This window comes from Bombus flavifrons, chromosome 4 (genome assembly GCF_040668555.2).
Source record: "Bombus flavifrons isolate JBK064 chromosome 4, iyBomFlav1_principal, whole genome shotgun sequence".
NCBI lineage: Eukaryota > Metazoa > Arthropoda > Insecta > Hymenoptera > Apidae > Bombus > Bombus flavifrons.
This window is the reverse complement of record NC_138445.1, coordinates 7,195,433-7,220,504: the sequence shown is the minus strand read 5'-3', so window position 1 is coordinate 7,220,504 and position 25,072 is coordinate 7,195,433. Positions and strand designations below refer to the sequence as shown.

Sequence of the window (25,072 nt, the reverse complement as noted above, 5' to 3'; positions counted from 1 at the left end):
AATGAATTGAAAGATAAGAATTCGTAGACAGGAATAACGAAAGTAAACTAACATCGCAAGTAAAGTAGAAGCGAAGCATTTCAAAATTAAAATTATAATTTAAAACTCGGATTAAAATTCGGTAGTAGAAACTACCATTTGCTTAGTAAAATATGTAAAATATGTAAAATAAAATAATTCGATTGAAGAACTTATTTTATCGAGTTAAGAACTGTGTTCTTACTTTCAAAATATTCGAACCAAACCGATCAAAAGTATATACGTAGTTGTTGAAAATTTTATATTTTATGTAACCGACTATAAAAACTGGAAATTTGTCCAAAAGTTTGTGCGAAAGGAGAGGATTATGTAAAAGTAAATAAAATAAAATACATTCGAACCGATCATAATACAATTATGTTAAAATAGAGCGTATTATTGACGAGCAAAGCTAATCGTAGAGAGTTACTTTTTCACGATTCATTTTGCAAATAAGGTTACTGTTTTTATCATTTTTTGAATTACGCTGGTCAAAAATCTTATTGCTCTCTCGAAATAAAACAGAAATTTTACATAAAATTACTTGAAGATTCACCGACTCGTTTACTCGAGTCTCATTCAAGAAGGCGTTCTTGCGTTTGGTCTGAGAGCGGGTATTTAAATTTGTTTACGTCTATTTCTACAAGTCACTGCGAAAACAGTTTAATTGAACTAGCGATAAGAAACAAAATAATGAGAAGTGTAAGAATAATGAAGCGAACGTCTACGTCTACGTTTCGTTTCTGCTATTACTATTTCCCTATACGTACGCATAGAAATCAGAGCGGTTCACTCATCGATCTGCTCCAATTACAATTTCCTTTAAAATTTAAACTTTCTATATTGCACAAAAATACCATGGCCAAGATAGAAACAACGTAAATATCAGCTAGAAACACGCGGCAACGTCAGTTGAGATATACGCATGTATCTCTATCGGAAGGTTGCTGGAAGTTTTCAGGAAATTAGAATACTTAATGATCACTGTTTCGTTATTCCACGTTGGTGACGAACGAAGAAGATAAACGTTGCGTAGTCAAGCAGCTATTCTCGAGGAAGTCAAGCAATCAAACCGAGCAATCGTGGCTGGTGGAACAGATAGGTCAGCTTGGCGCCACCAAGCCGAGTCGCAGCGAATGAAGGCCGCTTGGTCGCATGTTCGTGTTTGCTACCTTACTGTTCCTCGCCACCCAACACCGGCAGCACCATAATGCGTCTGGCACTGTCACCATTAGCGGTAACGGGTAATGCTTGGATTCCACGCAATCAACCAAACGATTTAGCGATCATGAGGAAAATTCACGAAATTTCTTCCAGTCTGAGAAATTTTGTTCACAAGCGACGTAGTCGTCAAGAATAATTCATTCGTTGGTGTTGTCGTTAGTTAGAAACGAGAAATATTTAGGAGTATCAATCAACGTGTTCGATCATTCGGTAATTCAAGAACAGTGCTCCAACAATCGATGATCAATCGACGGACAGTCTAACAATTTCGACGATGAAACGAGTGTTATCACTCGTTTGATAAATAGTATCAGATAGATGGCAGTACATTTTATGTAAAAGATTCTGCACAAAATATGACCGATAAGGGAAGCCAGAGGTGGATTAAAATTTTTACCGGGAGATTGCCGACATCGTCGACTCTCCATTTCTAATTCATTAATTAAATCCTATGTAGAGCGATCCCAAATCTCTACCCGCCCACCAGGAATTTTCCCAAAGTCCCCGATGGCCTGTTCGTCCCCGAGGGAACCTTTTCCATATGAAACGGAAAGCCTAATGAATAGCAAAAAGTGGATTAATATGTTTTGGAATGTACAATTTTAAAGCTTCCTAAATGATAGCTATTTCGAATTTTCGAATCTACTTTCAAAAAGTGTGCATTAGCATTGAATTGTTTAACATTCTAATTGCAATAAAGTAAAAAGTATATGTCGGTACATATAAAGATAAATTTGTAATTGATAAATACAGTAGATACAGCGTGTTTCAGGAGTGGACAAAGCACACAGGAACAATGAGAAAGGTTCCTATAAACATGTGCCCTATTTGATCGTGTTTCAAAGTTACAGCCACTTTTGCGTTACAGTAATCCGCGATAGTTTGTGCTCATAGAAGGTGCTCGAAATGATCACTCTTGGTTCGTACGCAAGCTTGTAGTCGTCGTGTCAAAGAATTTCGCAATCTTTCAATAATTCCGGATGTCTGTCGAATAATATAAGCAAAGGTAGCCATTTCGAGCAAGTTTCTATGAAGGTACGCTGTCGTAGATTATCGTAACGCAAACCTGGCTACGACTTCGAAACAAGTTTAAATAGGACACGTGCTTATAACATGAACCTTTTTCATTGTTTTCGTGTGCTCTGTCCGCCCCTGAAGTTGATCCCACATGTTCCGAAACGCTTCATATATGTTGAATAAAAATGCTGCAGAAGTTGCTGAAACGATTCATCTTATTCTCAGTGACAATGCGGTAGTACGTGCACGTTAAAAATGACATCATAAATTTTTCAAAGGAGATCCCGATTCTAATCCGAAACGTTCGCGTTTCAGTGGCTGTAAGAAAATAAAAAGAAAATGTCCGGAAGAGGATTGCGGAATGAAAACAGCAGAAAAATGGTAATCATACGTATCAAGAGATATGATATTTTAATGATTCGGATAATATTTCTACTGTTGAAAATAAAGATAAGTTTTGTTTACAGAAGCAGGCGTACGTAAAATATCAAGTTAAAAGCACAGGATTTTTTATCACATTCAATAACGAATGTTTTTACGCACTGTACACTCTAAAGCTTGTCTTGTATTTTATGCGTAGCCATTCCCATTCTAATCTGGTATTATCGAAATTACCAGTCGTCCTATCTGTCTTTATTAAGATCGACGAGCTTTGTGCGGCAATACGTAGTATACGAGTATGCGAAGATTGCAGCGAGACATGTCCATACCTGTGGTGTCTAGAAAATGGCGTGTACTATTAATTATAACTAATGCGCGTCTCCGTCAGTAATCATGGTTAACGATCGGTTATACTGGCTTCGTTCCATACGTGCCTTTATCCTTACGCGAACGTGTAACTGGTTCACATGGATGGGCGCAACATTTTTTTAACAATACATTCTCTCATGTGCTCCATTACCTGTGCGTATAAATACGTTGCGAGTTTTTTTTTATCATTAATTAACACAAAAATTAATTTTTATATAATCAACATAGTGGTAAACATATTGAAAGATCTATCGATTAGATTAGGTGAAGAGAAAATGAAGTACAAAACTTCAGAAACTGTTTTCTTTTTGTTTCTATAGATTTCTCTTTGCAAAACTTCAATCGCGCATAAAATTTAAACTTGGCAAACCAATATCGTAAAGTATCCAGTTTCTGTTGAAACAAATCGATATTCTTTCCAGACTCGAAATAAAAATATTAATTGAAGCACTTTATGTAAGAAACATGTGTGTCTAGCGAATTATCATACCGAGTATTATGGTACAAAAACTATTTATTCGTCTGTTCTACCACATACCATTCTGGATTATTTCCAAAACTATTAACGGAGACGAACTCTAGTTATGGCGTGATAATGAGGTAGCACGGTAATGGACGTTTATTTTGAATCGGCAGAACCGCGAAACTTACTATACAGAAAGCAACTTCAGTTGTGCAACCAGTTTGCTCGTCCTAATAGACATCCTGTTTTCTTGCGGCAGTCCGCTTTAATTAAACGTTTTACCCATTTGTAGTCATTTCTAGATCGATTGATAAAAAACAATGCGACTTGAATAATGCATTAAATTTGGCACGAAGTATAGGTACATACCGCTGTTTTTGTGTGCCAAGACAATCGCGGTTAGAGTTACATAATTTTAGTAAAATATAGTCAACTGTTTCTATAACACGGTTAAATCGTTTCACGTTGTATGGAAGCCGTGTTATAGGAGGGCTGTCGCAATTTTTGCACCATGTTATATCGAAATTGTGCTTTCAGAGTGCCGTGTTACAAGAGAGTTGAGAGTTGTAACAATGTGTGAAAATTAACAAACTATTTCCCATTATACAGGCTGTTCCGGGTTTTCCCTGCTGAAAGATGTCGGTATATTCTAAAAGTTTATTCTAAAGGTATATTCCTAAAAAGTGTCATATAAACACGTGCCATTTTTAAAGATTTATAACGTTCAATAACGTCGACAAAATATGAATAGATTAGAGATATTTACATCTAGTATCATAATACTTGAACGAGTCCATTTTCTGTCAAGATTGACAGCGACAAAAAATTCGTTACTCTTTGAAGATCTCGTTTATAACTCGTGCAAGTTGGAGTGGAGAAGTTATCGTGATACCTTCTAACTGTACTGCCAGATGTAAATATTTTTAACCAATTCATACCTTGTTTCGCAGTAACGCACGTTTATTACCGCCATTTTGTATTATGTTAATTACACTTACATGATGATTTTTCTTATCTTGACTTATAGAATGTACCGACAACGTTTGGCTGAAAAAATCTCGGACACGCTGTATAACAGTCTACGATATAAAGCATTTGGTTCTCTTTTTTCTTGGCTAAACCTTATCAGTCTGTTCTGTACGTATAAATAATAAAAAAAAAAATATTATAGAAAATTGATCAGAAAGCTATAGTGATAACAATACGAAATATGACAGAAGTGGTAGTGGATTTATAGTTAGTATGTGATACAAAAGAAAAGTAGATTGACAACGAATGTAATCGTCTATCGCATAATATGTATCCTATTTCAAAATGATCATCAATTCCGTCAATCGACACAACACTGACAATGGCAAGAAATTTAATTCCTCTCTATACGAAGTTCATTTTCATTGTTCTTCGCTTCAATCCATCGATCATCACGTCGCTTCATATTGATTTATTATTTTTCTTTTTTCTTGTTGCAAATTTCTTCATACGTAAAAACCAAAGTGTGGATAAGCGGATATAAAACGGAAATAGGATAAACTTGGACGCCAAATTACAATCCCCTTCGCATTCTTTACTTTTCTTATAACATCTTAAAGGAAACTTCGATTGAATCATGCTCAAATATGTACATTTTTTTTGTCGTCATGATCATATGATAGAAAAATATTCGGTAAATTTCATTGGAATTTTACTAAATTTATGTGCTTATTCGTAAGTAACTTAGAAACCAGTTGATCGCGCAATGTATCATGATATTTATTGAAAATAGTCTCCTTCGTACAAATCTGGAATAATCCACATATATAATCGTGAATTATGAGCTAACCTGCCTGAATGTCTCTACTTTAATCATAAATTATCGTTTCTCTCATATCGTCGATATTGCATCATGTTTGATTCGAGTGAAATTGATGAGGACTCGTGTATGTTGTACACGAGGCATATGACAGAGATCGTTCTTGCCTGATGGTCGTATGACAGTGACGACACACGGTTTTTCTCTGATGTGCAACATCCGCTCACATCCATACGCGTATACTGCGCGTGGCTGACCGTATACATATTAACAGAAGGAGAAAATGAGAGAGAGAGAGTGAGAGAGAGAGAGAGAGAGAGAGAAAGAGACAAGAAAAAGAGCGACAGCGGGACAGCAGAAGAAAAGAGCATACGCACGGACATGCAAAACGTGCTGGAAAAGGTGGGGTTCGGTGCGTCGAAGCAAAGCCAAATGCTTCGACGATCGAAAGTATCCTGGTTATTGTTCTTGCCGGCATGTTACAAACAACATCGCGTCATTCGGTGGAAACCAAACATCGTTGTTATGATAATATAAGGCAAGGCAGGACGATGTCTGTTTTTGGTATTGGATACGTGATTTAGATACGTATTAGATGCCTTTTGAAGTAGATGCACGTATGTATATGTGTATGTATAAAACACTACGTTAGAAAGAAATTAATATCGGCGTTAAATTCCGTAACATTGGCCGTAGCGTAGTATCTTTATCGATTATAGGTTTCAAAATATTTTCAGATATTCGTCCGTTCACTCGTAAAGATCATCGATATGCTTAATCCTTTGCAAATGATAAGAACGAAACAATGGAAATAGGCGTGATTATTACACTACACGATAGTTTATCGTCTGGCTCGAGATCTATCATTAATTCCGATCGAATTACTTTCAACGCTCGAATAAATCAATTTTTATAAATAGGTCAGAGAGGAGTTTAACCCTCTGCAACGGAAATTTTGTTTGTCCATTGAAAAGAATAAAAATGACAATTTGTCGCAATCTTTTACTTCGATCGGAGGCCTGAAAAGCACTAATCGTTACAAACGGACTATTACAAAACACGATGATATAGCGATAGATAAACATAGCGAGATTTAAAAGATACGTATTTAACTTGTACAAGCTACGTGACGCTATAAAGAATTACAACGTAATTAAGATTTTGAAGTCGTTGCTTGTATGCAACCGTTTTCCTGTTGATGCATTTCGTCGGGGACATATTGTAGGTTAAAATACAAAAGGACGGAATAATCCCGATGCGACAGCGCGAATCGGAGCCGACGGAACCTGTGGAAAAACACGGCTACGGTTTACCGGGTAAAATTCCTACGTTGCTGGTTTGTTCCCACTGCAAAAAGTCCCATGCTAATTCAACGTTGAACGCTTGAGAACTCATCACGGATGAGTTAGCACGCCTCATGATCCTTCGCAACGTCGAGCTTTGGATCCCGATTACACCGAGAGGGGATGCCGCGACATGGTAATAAACCTTCGTAACCTTTGTATCAGTCCAAGGGAGAAAACGAGTGCACACAACTTATTCTTCTATTCACTTTTTTCTTCGCGAGGGAATTTTTGGGATTCTCTCAGCGCGGCGCAGTCAGAGTCTTTGGTACTTTTCTTTTTCACATTCTCGAACCGTTTCTAACTCCAATTAAAATTAAGGGTAACGTAATTCGCTTATCTTTTTCAAGTCGTTACTGATTTGTACGACGTTAGTAGCGGAACAGGAAATGAAGGAAAGAGATCTGTTCTTAAAAAGTTATTCTAACAATTTTTTATTATAACGTAGAAATGTGTAATATAATATTAATATAGGTATACTAATGTAACAATAAAACATTGTGAGGTATACGGAAGTGGTAGTAACGAGGATACAACAGAAATAGGATAGGCTGATATTATAGACCGATGTACGAGTATTTACATGTATATGACTTTTAGGTGCACGTATACACAGTAACTCTTAATTGAATGACGTGCTTAAAATAAATGGCTAGAAGAGTGTACATAAGGAAATAAATCCTAAATGATCATTTTTATAGGTTTATGTAATTAATAGAACTGTGTGCTTAAATTCTGAACAACAGGATAAAATGAAATTCTTTTTAGATAATTTCTCTTCATATAAATGGCCATGGTAGCCTTCAAAATATATAGATACTTCATTTCCATACTAATATTTTGAATACCTTACCATTATTTTTCAAACTTATTTTATTCTCCAAATATTGTTCCAAATGACAGTTGCATCTATGCAATTATTATCGATGTTTCTCCAATGAAATAAACGTCTTTGCGCTACGGTCACAACATTGTTAAACCAATTTATCGAATGTCCACATCTGAAAATTCGAAAGACTCGAAGATAATTAAAAGATATGTATATGTAAAAGATATTCTAGAGGTTGAAACAATTCTTGAAACGTTTATACAGAATTTTAGACCACTTATAATTAAATTCAATTTTAATATACATATGCTATCAGAAGCGTATCTCTTATCCAAATACATAAATGAAATTTTGATTAAATATCGATAACGATTAAACGATCACAATGAATTAACTTTACAAGTAAACTGATAGGTATAATAGAACATGCGAGCAGTTCAAAGAATTCCTTTTGCGATATTGGCGTGTCCAAATGACTTTGGACGTGCATCGAATAAGAAATAATCGTTTAAATAAACGATCGAATGCTAAATAACGATCGAATCACGAAAGTAACCGCTCTTATGATGTGCTTATCGTATATGGACTGCATGTGTGATGTAGCCATTATAAGAAAGGTAGTGTTTACGACTGCAATGGAATTCGACGGAACAATAGACATTACCATCGGTTTTAGCGAGGTTTCGGGACTCGTTATTGTTAACGCTTATGTTCCTTTACATATCCATACGGCACGTTGCTAAAGAATATGTTCTGTTCGCGATAATGATAATCATAATAACCTCAGAAAATGTGACAAACAGTTTTCGTTATGCCAACAAACATACTGGTAATTAAGCATAGTGAAATTACTGATTTAATACCCTGCTACTGAAATTGCACTGATAAAACGGTTCGTATCTACATACGTTTTTCAGTTTCATCCATTTAAAATACTTGCAATTACGAGATATCAAGAACGTGCATATTGATAATTAAAACATTTATTTGGTTATATCTTAAATTCTCGCAAATTCGATTATAGAAACAATAAACTTATTGGGACATAAATTTGAATTAAATCGTCCATTAATCTCCATCATTTTGGAGCAATATATGCGTTGACCATATCAACCGCATATATTCCATAATATTCACATTGAATAATAATATTGTAACTACATATACCAACAATGATATAGTAACATACAGTGCAACAAGTACAGTGTGTCAATGCGCAGTTTCTGTAATTACACTGTAAGTATGAAAGTACATGCTTTATTGAATGCTGTAAAAAATAATTTGCAGAATTGAACGTTAAGATGTTCAAAAGATGTATAAAACTTGATTTTATAATAACAATTAGAAAGACACACGAAATAGATTGAAAATCTGTTTTGCAGCCAGAAGGTTCTTCCTAGTTAAAAATGTTGAACGCAGTTAAAGGTCGCTTAAAATTAATAGCAAAAGTGAATTGGTACCACAAAAATAAGATTGTTCAGGTAATAAAAAAAGGATCGTACTGTTGTTCCACAAAATTTAAATAATTTTTAGGAAAGAGACACGAAAAAAGTGGAAGTAGTAATTTTAGTACAAAATATATTCCCCCATTTGTAATCGATATGTTGTTCTTTTTTAGTACGTAAAAGGTTCACTCTTATACTAAATTCATTTTAAGCAACTTTCAACTTTAGGGAATCGAGGAAAGTACCGATTGTGAAAGTGCACGAATATGTTGGATCTTGGGAAAGTATCGACAAGAAACTTAGGAACAAGTGTATTTATTTTAATCGTTAATCACTCTTCAAGCGTTAAGGTTGATACGTAGATTTTGAAAAGTTGTATAATATTGAATAAAATAGAAAGGAAACGTCGAGAAAGTCGTGTAACTTTTAGGTCTGTATCTATGGCACCCTTTTTGTTAGGAAAACGTTCGTCGAATCTTGAATGCGTCAACGATGAATTTTTGTGACGATACGCATGTACGTAGGTGCCTACGCACAAGAAACAGGTCTTGTGGTTCATCTCAGGTAAGTGGATCTTCCAAGAGCCAATCAACCAACTTAATTACCAAGGGCACTCTCAGCTTGCTCACAAATCACACACCTTCATAACTCGAGTTTGCTGCCTGTCGATAGCTCGGCGACATGATCGGCTTACGAAACTAATGTAAATATCAAGTCTTTACAAAGATTACGATAATTTGCGGTGGAGAAATCTTCCTTTCAAAATAATCGAGTTTTACCACGTACATTGGCATAGGATTACACTTATATACACACGCATACGTAAACATATTTATTTAATAACTTCCTCATTATCGAAAGTAATATTTTAAACGAATAGTGCTGAAGTATAACGATCCGTAGCTTTAGAAATTGTATTTGTATTACATACTTGCATTTTTTTAACTTTTAAATACACACATGTAAGATCATATCTGCTTTAGATTTCGAGTTAAGGATTCTGAAACACCCTGTGTGGATTACATTAAATGTGTAATTTCTTTGAAACAAACAGTGGAAAGATTAATCGTGATCTTGTAACCTATTTTCTCTACAGTTTCATTACTTTTTTATCTACAGTTCACAATGTACCCAATTGTTGATACATCGTTCTTCATAATTACCTTCCTCGTGTAAAATCGTACGTACTCGATTAATGCTATCTGTTCCCATGATGTCGCTCTCGTAAGATTTTGTATTATCGAAGACCAAGAAAAGAATTCTTGATACACTGATTAGCCGCGTGGAATCGCGCACAGCCGTTTGATATAGCGCTAATTTAAACTGGCGCGAAATCAAGTTGGTTCCCTTTTTCTACGAATGTTTGCGGTTTAATGTATCTTAGGGAGAAATGAAGTCGGTTCGTTCGGTACAGGCCCCCGTATCTTCGCAAGTTATTGCGTGAAATGTTTTCATCAGCTTCGCCGGCTAGTCTCTCGCGAAATGAAGAGTTACGATCTGGTAGCGTTAAGGAAATGGTGTACCTTCTTCGTTCACGCACAATCGAGGGCTACGATTTTCCATGTGTAGCACTGCCGTTTCATTGACATTTTTAGTACTGCAATGTACACTTATACGAATATCACATTTCTACGTCTCTTTAAAAGTAACAGAATTAATATTTATAAAAGGTGGTTCGTTCGTGTGTTTCGCAAATACGCGGCGTGCAGATACAATGGCACTACGATCAGGAAAGAAAAATAGCTCTACGGGAAATGAAAAATGAAAAACATAAAATAAAAGTTATTCATAGAGAAGAAATTGCCTTAAATATGGTTAATGCTTTTTGCTTTGCTTCGCTCTATTTCATGTCCGGCCATAGATAAATTGTACTTTTAACGAATTACAAACATCGAACATATCGCTGTTTTGCTTTGATAGTGGCACAACTTAAAGTATTTCAAATTCTTTTTTATCGAATAGAAGGTATATATTATGTTTTTACTTTTATCATGCAAAGCGGTATGTATATGTATAATTCCATCAGCTATACGTCAGTAGGCGAAATTACTTACTTGTGCTGCTATCAACATGGCCTTAGTTTTACAACTACACGTGTTCATCTTCAGTCATTTTCTAACGCTACAACTGAAGCGTTGTGTTCTTTTCGCGAGTAGTGGCGTATCTTGCGTTAAGTCAGCCTTATAATGTTGCTGAACCGACAGACGTTTCTTCGTAAAGTCTAAAACGCCTCTCCTCCGAAGTTTCCAGTTGTGCCAATATCGAAGCAAAGCGACGGTATCATAAGCGTTTATAGGAATTGTTGTCAATTCTAAAATCAAAGTTGTATATTAAGCGGTATAGAAAATGTTCTCATCCGTTTCTAATCTGGAACAAAGTTTATCATGCTTGAATGTGTCCCATTTTGTGCTTCGCATTATCCAACGTAATAAACATAAATGTAAGTAGAGAGTACATTAATCTACAGCAAGATGCTTTAAGCCGAGACGTAATTAAGTAATTAAGACGTAATATTTCGAATCAATTTTACTCGAAAATAGAATGTCATAGAAGAAAGTCATATTCTACATTTTGGTTTCATTTTTTTCACGTAAAACAATGTATAACTTTCACCTAAATATTTGTAATTCGATGTTCGGTATTTCGATACTTATAAGAATGTGTATTATATGAATATATATGCAAAGGTGTATGAATGAAATTAAAAGCCATTCACGACCGAATTTAATGATATTCTTAACGTTTGTTAAGCTATTTGCAAATTGAATATGTATAGAAAAGTTACTGACTGTGTATAGATATATAGCATAACAAAGAGTGTGGCTATATTCTACAATATCAGTTTCGAAGATTTATCTAGAAAAATTTTATTTCTATGTGCTAAATAGTTGCGTTTTATTTTATTATATTAAAATATATAATATAGAATAATATCTTCAAGTATATAAATATATAATAGGATTGTATAGTAAGAGTCATATAAACGTACGTATATCATGGGGGCATAAAAGTATCGTAAAATATTTTACTACTGTTGACGAACATGCAATATCGATTGCTATTATCATATGTCAGACGTGAATACTAACTCCTATACGAAATGATTATTTCTCGATGTTTCCAATGGACGTCAGTGAAGTCCGCGAAAGTAGCAAGGGAAGATCGCTAATATACAAATTTAAAAAGTTATGAAACTTTGGAGATAGAGTAGAAGATATATAGGTATATATTATGCATTTTCTCTTGTTTTTTTGCTGCGCAAATTCACTCTAAGGGTGAAATTGACACCTGAAAACCCGGATATTTTTTGCTTTTGCCTTATAACTCTTGTTAAATTCTTTATCAGCTCCTAATCCAATATCTGCTAATCCGTGATCTAAAAAATCAGAAGTAGCTTTTGCCTGAAAACCTGTTTTCTATCTTTTACAGTTCGCGAGTTATATCGCAAAAGCGGGAAGTGGCCGGATTCTCAGGGGTCAATTTTACTCCCTTAGGGTAAATTTGGATAGTAAAAAAAAAAAAGAAGGAGGAAAAATGCATAATACATACCTATATATTCTTTACATATACTCTAAGTTTCATAACTTTCGGAATTTGCGGGTTGGGAATCTGCTGTTGTAAGTAACGTTTTTTACTGTAAGCAGCTTCTCGTATTCGGTTGAACTAGAAGTTAATAACTCGTAAAATCGTATTAGCCACTTACCCGATTTTAACTATATTCTTTATTCGCGTTGTTCGATAGAAAAAAGTAACGCGGTTTATTTGCAATCTTTTTCGATATCTTAAAAAGCCATGAGATTAGTTTCATGGCGCCATAAATCACCTTGTCAACTATGATATCGTATCTTTTCTTTCTTTCGTTTTCTTTGCGACGCAACGTTCATGGCTGCCGGGACGATGGTAATTTCATGTTCCTTGTTTGACGCAAATTTCAAGATTGATAGACACATAAAAGCGTACTATAATTTTCTATTATTCTGAGTGTTGACTCACTTATGTTGATAAGCCGAACGTTATATTTCCGTTATACCTATTTCCAGATATTTTTTTATCGAACATTTTTTCCATCAAATTGCCATTTTTTATATTCTTGTGTAGAGCACGTAATATTATTTACGTTAACGAATGATCTTTCTTCGCTCGTATTAAATTGGTTAAGATTTCCAAATTTTCCTAACTATAAAATCATGCGACTCATTGTAGGACGGTATCGAATTTATATCGTATACTCCGATTTTGTTTTATGGCACATATCACGTCATAAAAATTTATTGTACCTACGTATAATACTTGAGCATGAAGAGACACGAATCGTTGCGTTCGCAACGTCGTATTTCTGGTTCTTTGCAGTTTATTTTATGTGCTTTATATGGATGGCACGGTTAACCGTAGTAAAACAGAGCAGGATGTGATTCTACATGTAGAAAATAAAAAAAAAAGATTTGGTACAATATTTTGTCATCCGAGGCTTTATTTTCGAGATAATCGACTTTGAAGATTTGACAAGTATACTTAAATTTAGCTAATTTCGGATTGAACAAAAGTAAATATAATCGACAAGGGTTTATTCTGGAAAACAAAGAGTTATATACTCAGATATTTTTGGGGCTGTTTTATCGTCAACTTGAAGTATGTACATACAGCCAACTGTTTCGAGATTGCGCAGTTCTTGCCATCTCCTTGTTAGTAAATATCTATTTCCTTTATATCTGTTCTAAATTCTGAAACTGCGCTCTCGCCGACTATGCATTTATCAATATGCCAATCACAAATATTTAAATGAAGCAAATAAAATATTTGAATCGTAAATTGAATCCGTTGTCAATACTTTTGTATTCACGATTCATGCATAACTAAAAAGATTCTGCACATATACATATTTTTGAGTTATTGCCAAAACATGTAACTTGTGTAATTATTAGTTACATAATATCTCAATATTTAAGTTTCAAATAGTTGAAAAGTGTTTGATATTCGTAATATAGAGTTTATCGTGCAATTTCTAATAACCTGCCGTATCTGTACTCAATATATACTTAAAATTAAAAGTGAAAATTTGAAATAATAATTTTAAGTTACGAAGTGGATAGTTAGGAAATTTCGCTATATTTCAGATATTCGTAGTAGAAGATTAGATTGTACTCGAAAATGTGTAATTTCAAATATCGTTTTATTTACCTCACTTTCCTATTTAGAATATAATCATAATAGTATAAATTTGAAAAAAAAGAAAATTTCAGGAGATTATTACAACTGACGTCACATAGAATTGTATGCAAACCTCTAGTATATCATAATTTGTGCCTTTTTTTGTAACGGTTGTGTTGATAGCGCAGAACGTTTCAAAAGTTGAGTCAGTTGATCGTGAAATGAATATAAATTTAATCGCGACGCCATGCCGTCTCGGAATTTCCGGCATTGCTGCTGCACTACCATCTTACAATTTATATTCCATCTTCGTCGCTCTTTCGACAATTTAACGAGGTCGTCGTATAACAAAAACTTCTGTGTGCAAATTAATATCAACGAAAGGTAGCCTAGAAGCTCTGTAACGCTTTATTTTGGTTAATTAATACTTTATGCGTTTGATCTTACTTATATAGACCTACATACATACTATAGAAAATTTGTATGTGCATGTTGTGCGTGTCGTATAAAATATTTTAATATTTTATTAGCATAATAATAGTAATATAACGAGACGCGACTGCCAGTCGTATATTGCCAAAATTTGAATCTAATCTGAAAATATATTTAGAAGTTGCAAAGTATTTACTGCAATCTTACATCCAGTAAAACAGTAATATACAGTATTAATAGTCACCATAGTCAGCGTATAAAGAGTGTTAAAGATAGTCTTAGTGGATACCGTATCTAGTGGATACCAAGACTTATCATTATCGTGGATGATTACTCGTTTAAATACTTTCATCATTTCTGTAAAATATATCTTACTTATAATATAAAAATATTTTCGAGATCGTTAAAAATTTTACTAATATAACCGTGATAATTAGATGTGGTTTCGATGACAATGGAATTTCAAAATGTATCGTATTCACAAAACATATCCACAAGTATTCGAGTACTTTCACCAGCCGTTGTAATTAATATAACGTGAATACATGACATATGTAATGACAGTATTTCTGAAGAAAAATTATTTCTTTGGGCGTTTATAGAAATTCTATCAAATTCCGATTTGATTTCCAATACTCTCCAATTTTTTTGAGAATTATTAGACCAACGTAGGTTTGTCATTTGATCGTTGAAGCAGATGCGAAATACTTTTAAGCTCTCATTTATGTCATTTCCAGCTTCGCCGCCGTTCTGAAGTTTGATCGGAAGTGGAAGACATAATCAACCGATATTTTCGTTGCGTTTAAAGTAAATTTCTGATATAATTGCCAATGATTTACTTATATCATACTTTTATTATGATTTTCACCTATGAGAGATACTTGTAGCCCTGGATTAAAATGGAAAATCCCATGCAAACTGCTCAAGCAGTTTCAGTTTTTATACTCAATTAACGTTTCAATTATTCTTGTAAAAAATTGTGCTCAAAAAATAAATGCTCAGAAGGACAGAGATATTTCGGAATAATGCCTTTGAAACTTTCTGCAACTCCGTCATGTCTCCATACGTTGTATCGGAAACATTTTAAGGATCACGAGTAAGAAGCCGTGAAAACAAGAAAGCACGTTGACACGTTTTTATTTTATTGCAACATAAAAGAGTTTTACTTTGTTTGGTAGATGTTTTTTTTTATATTGGCGTATGAAAATATAGTGGAACAGAAGCGTATGGAAATTAAGTTTCAAAGACGCATGAAAACAACAGAGGAAACATATTCAAAAAGTATTCGTACGCTCCTTTTTTTTTTTTTTTTTTTTTTTTTTTTTTTTTTTTTTTTTTTTTTTTTTTTTTTTTTTTTTTTTTTTTTTTTTTTTTTTTAGACAGAATAACTTTTTACAAATTGGACTAAACCACTTGAGTTTCTGAGTTGAGTTGAGTTGAGTTGATTTTCTTATCCGAGTCTATGGAATATAAGTGAAAATTTAAAAAGTACGTTTTGTCGTTTTATGTTGGTCATATGTATCTACATACAGAAAATTTTATCGAAATCGGTTAACGTTGCTATGAGCTATAAACGGCTAAAAATGGTGAAAGCCGCAGCTTTTCACAACTTTCGATCTACTAAATCTACACCTTTCGATGCCTTTCGCTTGTTTCTACATCAATCGATTTCGATGTTTTCAGCGTGTAATAGGAGAAATATATCTACAGTACGTGTTATTTAAATTTTTTATTACAGGTTTAGATTGAAAAAATCTGTAAAAAGTGACTTTTTTCTTCGTTGTCTAGCAAACTAATTCTTCTAATTTGTAAAAAAAAAAAAACCATCAAGTCGTTTGATCTAATTTTAGAAAAGTTATTGCGTTTTAAAGAGTGTACGAATATTTTCTACTTTCACTGTACATAATCTTGTTTTACGACAAAATGCGTATCCATGTTCGTGGAAGTTTGCAACTTGCAAACTTTTAATCGTAAAAAGAATGGTATGAAAATCCTATTAAATTCTAGACGCTTTGTCGAATTTTATCAGAAATTTTATCGACTTTCATTTATGATCTAAGTAACGTAAAATCAGATGACGAAAGAAAATACTTGTTTGTTACAAGGCATACAATACAGGTGCAAGGTTGTACTAATTGATACCTCATTAATTGCTGGAAATTAAAATACATTATATCTATTTCTAAATATTTTTCAGGGGAAAGATTACGAATTATGTGATTTTGGCAGTTGTTATAAAATCTATTCCAAGTATCTCTTATTTCTAAGGTATAACAATGAACATATTTTACGGTAAATTAAGGTTGAAGTTCCTTTTTCATTGCGTTTTGTACTTACGTTCTAAACAGCATTTAATTGCGTCGGAATCAACACGATATGACGTTACGTGGTAGAAATGCAAAGAACTGAGTGACGTGATATATTACCTGAGAGAAGAATTCTCGTGTATTTTTTATTTACGAATTGGTTTCTAAGGAGGTTGTTCATTTATGATTGGTTGATTCTGTTCTAATAAAAAGTGTAATTCGCGAATAAGCTAAATAAGTCTTATTGTTCTTTAAAGATGACTATAGGGTAAGTCTTCAGAATCTTAATGGGAAGTTTTAGAAAGTGACCACGATGTTGTCTATAACGATGCACGATGAGTTGCATAACCTGTTTCAAATGAATATCTCCTAAATAGAATAAGTTATCGACATCCTGCTTATTAGAACACCTATAATTACAAAGGATACAATATTCGCAGAGCGTGAGATTTGTTCTAACTATGTTCTAGAGACCAGTTTCTCACATCAAAATCACATAGAACATGAAGAGAAAGAGACATTTGCTTCTATGTAACTTTGAAATAACTTTGACAGGTGAGATTTGCGGTGTAATCTGCATATGGATATTAACTTCGATTTAACGATCTATTTAAAAATGTGTGGGAGTTCAAGACTACCTATGAGTCCTTTAAACCATTTAACACCTTTAGACATTTTGACACCGCGAAACTAATTAATTGGCGAGTAATGATAGCAGTTACTACGTATTATTGAATCAATTCCACAATTAAAAAGTAAATTTCATCTGTCAAGATTTCTTGAACAAATCATTGTACCGAGCAGGTTGTGTGTGGAATTTTATTTAAAACGATTAACACGTGAGTCTGATAATTCGAAATTTATTGTGTATGAAAGAAATTCACAAACGTATACTGCGAACAATGTATCCTTTGTAAATATGTGTAAATATACCAACATACCTCAACGTTTCGTTTCTCATAAAATATATTCATTTGTGGTATGATAGTTTGCGTGGTGCACGCTGTTGCAAATCGTCCCAAGGATTTGTGGACGCTAATTGCCAGCATTAAAAAGATTTCAATCTGGTACTTACTAACTTACCTTTCTCCTTCCCTCTTTCTCTCTCTCTCTCTCTCTGTCTCTCTCTCTCTCTGTCTCTCTGTCTCTCTGTCTCTCTGTCTCTCTGTCTCTCTGTCTCTCTGTTTCTCTGTTTCTCTGTCTCTCTGTCTTTCTGTCTCTTCCCTCTTCTCTTTCTCATTCTATGAGTGCATACATTCATGTTCGCGGATGTTTATATTTTGGCAGAATTTTTTATCATATGCATTTGCACGTAGCAACACAGGCATTTATCATGCATAATCTTAAATATAATTTATCACGTACTTTTGTAAAATATTCATAAATTTACATTTATTCATATTAAAATTTCTTTATCTCTCTATTGTATCAATTAATACTTACACATGTAGAGCAACACGTTAAAGCAGAAAGGTCTATGTAACTTTAATTAATGAGTTATTGCAATATAATGCGAAATTATAAATAATGTATTTGCCGAGAAGAAATTCTTGTAGCGCAAACTTCCAAATCGCGAGGCTTCGAGACAATCTTTTTGTACATATAAAAATGTTTTATCTTTTATTTACTCTTTGTTTATAATACAATGTAATTGATAATTTACTATGAGCAGTGATTGTTTCACCTAAATTGTTTTCCAGATAGAATTTACACCAGAACGTTATATTATTATTTATATTATTATTTCTCACAATCCATTTTTTACACATTTAAATTTGATTTAACATGTTTTTTTTAAATGTCCTTATGTACTCTAAACTTTTTTTGGTTCCTTTTTCTTGTATTTGCTCTTCGACTTTGGTTTAAGTTTTTTGGGACAATTCAATTACCTGCCGCTTTTTTCTTTTTATTCTGTTTCTTTTTCCCTCTACATTTATGGAAAACCTATTTGTCGCGGAATAAAGTGGCAATATCGAGTTCCGAAAGTCCTTTCAATACGTCAAATTACGACGAATTTTCCCCAATTTCATCTTTAATACATACATTAGTTTTGGTCTTCCATTTCGTGTTTAGATTAGGACATATTATTCTATCGTATTCTATTCTTGAATTGATGAAATTATTATTTTCCTTATGAAGGATAATTTACTTGATATATTTACATATAATGATCCTCACAAGCGTATGAAATAAAAATTGTACTACAACGAATACAAATAAAATGAAAATTTAATCGAAGATTTTTATTTAAAACCAATTTAGTATTTATTTTACATTGGATTTTTACATCGGCAATCTTCTATTCTACTTTTTTATATGCACTGTATCTTTCAACGTTTTCTTCGGCAAGCTATCTACCGTATGAAAACAGAATTGCATCGTTGAATGTATGCAAACAAAATCTGAGAATAACAATTTCGATACGATAGGGAAAGCTTATATTTTAATTTCGTTTCTTTTTATTTCATTCATTTTGTTCACGCGAACGCATTCAACCTGCATTATTTGCCAAGAGGATGTGTCTTTCATTGATTTCTTGCAATGTTTCCCAACGAAGAAATCGCCGATGAAATAATCTGCTTTCGAAATTTAGTTTGCTTTTTAGTTTAAGAATCGAAACGCAAAAAGGAATACGTAACGATGATAGTTGGTTTGTCAAGTAGGCCTGCACTTGCGGAGCATCGAAGAACCGAGGATGACGGCGGAGACGGCAGCTCCTTGTGTGCAGGGGATGCAAGGGGTGCAAAGTGCTATGGCTGGTCAGGGTACGTTGCAACAGGTGCAAGATGGAAAGTCCGCCGGTGGTTACTATTCTTCGACTTCCGCCGTCTACGACCCGGAATACGCCCGCATGGAGGCTTGGCTCGACGAACATCCCGACTTCGTCAACGACTACTTTCTCAGGTTATTATCAAAATGATCATATAGTTTGAGATACGTTATTACGATATTGAGATCGGGTTGATGATCATTGCGTCTATGAAAGGTCTTTATTAAAAGATAAAGGTGACTTATTATTATTAATATGTTTGCTAGTACAGCAGGTACATGGTACACCATAACGTCCACCGAAGGATACGTTTTATTCCTTGTACTTTTGTACAATATACTTTTGCAAACAGTAACAGTGCATTCCTTTTTGTTAATCAAATGCACCAATTGCATCGTTTATTTATTCCGCAGTATAAGTGGAATTAAATCTAAATTAATCTTGGAACACCAGGTATATCGAGTTGTAACATAAATGAGGACTTCTCGTAGGCAACCGTGTAAGTGGCAGACATCGAATTTTATAGGAGAGTGAAGTATCTTCTTTGACTTCATATCATTTTCGAAATTTAATTTGTTCTGATCGTTGTACAGTCTTAAATGTACGACAATCCAAATTCGTCAGAAAAAGAAATGCATTTGTAGAAAAGTCTGTATGTGTCATTTATTAGTTGCAGAGAAAATCAAATGTGTCATTCATTTAAATTTGCTGGCACGGTAAGTACCGATCTTCTGTGTACCTAGATAACTTGTATAAAAACAAAAAATATATTTTTTCAAGATTTATTACAAAATTTTTATTACAAAAGCATATTTTATAATATTCCGAGTAAGAATTATAAGATTGATAGTATTTAGTATTCGATCATGTTCATCGCTTAATGGCATTTATATCGTTTTGTATAGAAGCGATGTTGCACGTATCTGTGATATCACCATTTTTAACACTATTAGAAATTTGTACTTTTTTAAAACTTAACATTATTATTACAAGTAGAAATTGCTCTTAAATTCTGCACCACAGTGTTCCCATTGATATGTAGGACGTTATACGATAAAGAAAACATGTTTTAATTTTTGCGTTTACAGCGTTGCCTACAAGAAACCTTCAAGTAAATTCGGTCAAATAAAGAAAAATCTTGAGTTTAACGGAACTTACTTATGTTACGACCCAATATAACGCTGGTAACGAATGTACCTAAGAATTGTACTTGATTGTCTTCTTGCTACTGTAGTCAATTCGTTTGTAGAATCTCGTTGGTATTTAATTAGACTTTGCATTTGAATAAAATAACGGGAAAAAGAACGGGTAATAAAATTAAGTATGGAAACAAATGCAAACAAAGGTTGATACGATATTCAATACATAAATATAATAACAATAAAAATATTCAATCCTCGAATTAATAGCGAAGGAAATAATTTTATTGAATATCAGGCTAATAGCAAAATTAACAAACAACATATTTGCTCGAATCGAAGGTAAAGGTTATCATAAAGGAAGTCGCAGCGTTAGAAAATCGTGATAAAATGACGGTTATGTAGTTGCATTTAATAATTACCGGGGTGATAAATAATAATGGTAAATTTTGTTAAATAGTAGTAATAAGCAATGGTACCAAGTTGTTTCCGATATTTGCATATCTAATTCGTCTCGGTAATTACTGAATAGCATTTCAGTTTGGAATACTGCATGGCCAAACAACCAACGATATATCATTTTTCTTTCTATCACTTTTTTAACAATCTTCACAGCTAATACATATACTTTTTATATATCCCGTGTTCTATGAATTTTTCATTAGATGCAAATACATTTTCTCGCAATAAATCTACATATTTTGCTGCTATACATTTTCCTTCGATACTTGGTAACTGTCCAACTTATTTATTACTCAAGTAGCTCCATGTGATATTATCAATTCATCATCGTGTCTTACACTGGCAGCTATGTATTCCAAGTAACTTTCGTTTTACCTTTTAGTTTGATATTAATCTAAATTTGGATTCGTTAGCATTGATCATAGATTTATAGAAAGTGACAGTAATTTGTTATAATATACTCTTTAGTATTTTTCTAGTTGCTTAAATAAGTGTAATACGTAAAATTTGTTGCTTTATCCGAATTCGAGAAGAAATGTTGCGGCATCTTATGTCAAAAACTGAAAGTGGCCGTCAGATTCCGATAGAAAAGCAAAGTAACAATAACTGGATTACAGTTATCAGAATTACCTGCTTTAATCTTTTGAGAATTTACTATATTCATTATATTTTATTTTTTTTTTTCAATATAAGATTTCATGATCACTTGTTGAGTAAAATATATGATATTTATGATTAATCATAAAATATGAATTGGAAATCATAAAATATATGATATTATCTTAAAGCCTTAAAACACTAAATGTGTAACCCTACATAATTTTTTATAACATTTTTTTGTAACATTAGTTCCATCTACATATTAGATACAATAAACGATACTTTGTATTTATGAATTTTTTTCTTTTTTGTCTAACTTTAGTGTAAAATTTCTATGGAATTATTGCTCTTAATACATATAAATAATATATAATTATATTCCTATAAAAATGTAGAATGGAATCAAGGATGCAATTTATTTTTGGATACGTACTTAATTGTATTAATTAAATTGTCATTTTATCTGAACCTCCTGTGAAGCTAAATTGCGTATTATAAATTGCGTTTTCCGTTACCCGTATAACGTATGGACTAAATACTCGAGGCATAATTACCGTCCTATTTTTTTATTTTGAGAACAGCCTTATTATTCCTAAATACTCTTTTTATCAACCAATTAAGAATAATTCGTGTAATTATGTTCCAAATATGTTACTTTTAATGGAGCGGTACAAATTACAGGCATCTATTATTCATTTGTTGCTTCTTAATGTTCATTGGCTGCTTTCGTAGAGATATAATTTTCACTAATCTTCTCCTAATATCTGATTCTTGTTGTACTCGTTTAAGGAGCTATTAAGAGTACGAGCGACAATAATTTACGCGTATTTAAAGCAATGTGACCAAAAATGAAACCATAACGTATAAGTTTCGCCACAAACTAATGCGTTAATTTGCAAAAAGAAGGGAGGATAAATGTTGTCAACAACTGACGATACGATGTTTTCAAGTAGTATGAGTCTTGCAGGCCGTACGGTCAGTTACCCATGTGTATAAATTTACATTTACAAGTAGCAGTTACCGGCAAAAAACATCTTATCTAGTTTTCAGTGTTAAGAAATAGTTTACCATTTGGAATTGGAAAGGATTACATGATGAACAGAATTTATAAAGTGAAATCGATAAAGGGAAAAAATAATATAATAATTGGCTTATACAACATTTCGCAGACACTGTAAACATCTTAACGTTGTCCTGTCGCGGGTCGATTAATACGATAAACGCGAATTTTTTTAGACTAACTAAATCGCACGATATTTTAATAATAAAATAAACAAGTGAAGGATTTAGGATTGTAACGAGAATTGTTGAACAGGAAAGTGACGAGACAGGCGCAAAATCTAAGAGTAACTGTCACACGATATTATAATGATAAAATAAACAAGGCATTTTAAGGGTGCAAACATTGTAAGTGCCAAAATTGAAAAATTTGACTCTTTATTGGAAAGTGTTCTACATATCAGTGAGAATACTCTACTACAGAATTCAAGTGCAATTTCCATCTCTAAATAGTTATTAATAATGCTAGAAAATGGTGTCACAACGTTGCCTCTATAGAGCAAGCTATATATAAGCGTCAATAAACTTTAATTAATTGTTCCTTGTCTTTTCTAAATAATCTAATAAATGGAACTAAATAATGGAACATTGAGTTTTCTCTACAACTAATAGATAGCACACACAGGTTATACAGATACACTTGTCTTTTTCACGAATTTGGTCTATATTAACGTATAAGGTTTCTTCTGCTCCTGAAAAACTCGTCTCTTGGCACTTACAGTGTATTTTCTGTAAGCACTGTTCATTTAAGATTGTAACCTGGATCGTTCGACAGGAAAGTGACGAGACAGACGGTAGATATGTGGCTGGTCTCGCACGCAACGCCAACATCATCGTCGAGCAGCTGCATGGAGCTATCCAGTCCCACCCATGCAGGTGGCACGTCATCTTCCGGCCGGGGTGGTTCTGGCGGATCAGGTGCCACAACGCCTGTTCGAAAAATCTCAGCTCACGAGTTCGAACGCGGTGGTTTGCTAAAGCCGATCGTGAACACGATCGACGGGACACCCACCTTTCTGAGTGTTTCGCCCGGGGATTCGGGCCAACCAGGAGGTCAGCAGGTTAGCTCGGGAAACGCGGGCAGACCTCAGAGACGGTCCAGACACGAATTGAGGCATCTCGATGAGAAGGATCTCATTTTTGAATTGGTACGTGCTCCAATTGCTTTCGTTGATTTTCTCTTCTTACTCGTCTTCGTTTAATGATCTGAAACACCTTTTCCTCGCAGAACACCGACAACCTTTCAGCTTCTAAACAGTTCTAATTTTATATATGTATAACGTTACGTTTTATAGTTATACAATTTTTAGCTTTTCGAATTGAAAGATTCTGTTCCCTTAATCATTAATTGCTGTCGTACGGAAAATTATTGAAACGTTATTAAACTTCAGATATATGTATGTCATACGTACGCAGTATAACTCTTTGTTTCAACCAATTAAAACAACGTACAGTGCAAGTAAAATTAGACCAAATGATTCGTTGATAATATTCTTCTGTATTATAAGTCAAAATCTCAATAGGATTTAACTTTTTCTTTTTTCACAGTATCGCCGAAGATACGTGTTAACGGTAAATTGGAGTATAAAAATGTTGTATGTAGAACAATTCACAGAAGTGAGCGAAGCTATGATCTTGAAACAGTAGAAGATAAAAAGTGAAATGGTTTCGAACGGTGCATTACGTGATGAATATGTTTTAACAGAGGTGCAGACCTTTTTAAGGAATTAGAGATCGGCGATATATTTGCGAAATGAAAGTATATTGTTTGTTACATCGATCGTGTGTTTTGTTCTTTGTAAAAATATATCAGTGCATCTGGAAATAATTAAAAGGCTGGACAAGGTATCAAAGTAGTAATATGCTAAAATTCGGCAATTAAAAATTTGCACTTTTGTATTAAACATTTTTATAGGAAAGAGGGACATGAAAAAATGTACTAAATGTACTATAGAATTTAAAAGTAGGTCCTTTAAAACTAGATTTTTTGTCTTTTACAAAAGATCTTCGCTTTTAGGTACATGTGCACTATGTGATACATCATTCGAAATCATTGCTTAATGAAATTTTCGTCTACCTTTTGCCGCTTTAAAGCTGTGATTTTGACCCATTTGCAAGGATTACATTTTTCTTCGTGACTCGATATTACAAGTTTGCTTATTGATTGTTTATATTATTGACGATATGAAGAAGCTTAGTGAAGTTACATATATTTTTTAAAATAAATGCAATATATGCTTAAATATTCTTAAGTAAACTTTATTCTGTGTATCCGGTT

At 33.5% G+C, this 25,072-nt stretch overlaps 1 protein-coding gene across 9 annotated transcripts in view; it reads left to right on the top strand.

Moving 5' to 3' along the window:
• LOC138179322 (dual 3',5'-cyclic-AMP and -GMP phosphodiesterase 11) overlaps nucleotides 1-25,072 on the top strand; it is a 140,503-nt gene that overhangs the window by 103,875 nt on the left and 11,556 nt on the right. For 5 of the 9 annotated variants that reach the window (XM_069111983.1, XM_069111987.1, XM_069111988.1 and 2 more), the window contains 2 exons: nucleotides 19,428-19,668; nucleotides 23,570-23,942. In XM_069111983.1, the coding sequence (XP_068968084.1) occupies nucleotides 19,428-19,668; nucleotides 23,570-23,942 (614 nt within the window). Of the gene's footprint in view, nucleotides 1-19,424; nucleotides 19,669-23,569; nucleotides 23,943-25,072 lie in introns of all 9 variants that reach the window. The other 4 variants (XR_011173017.1, XM_069111982.1, XM_069111990.1 and 1 more) reach the window with 1 other exon arrangement.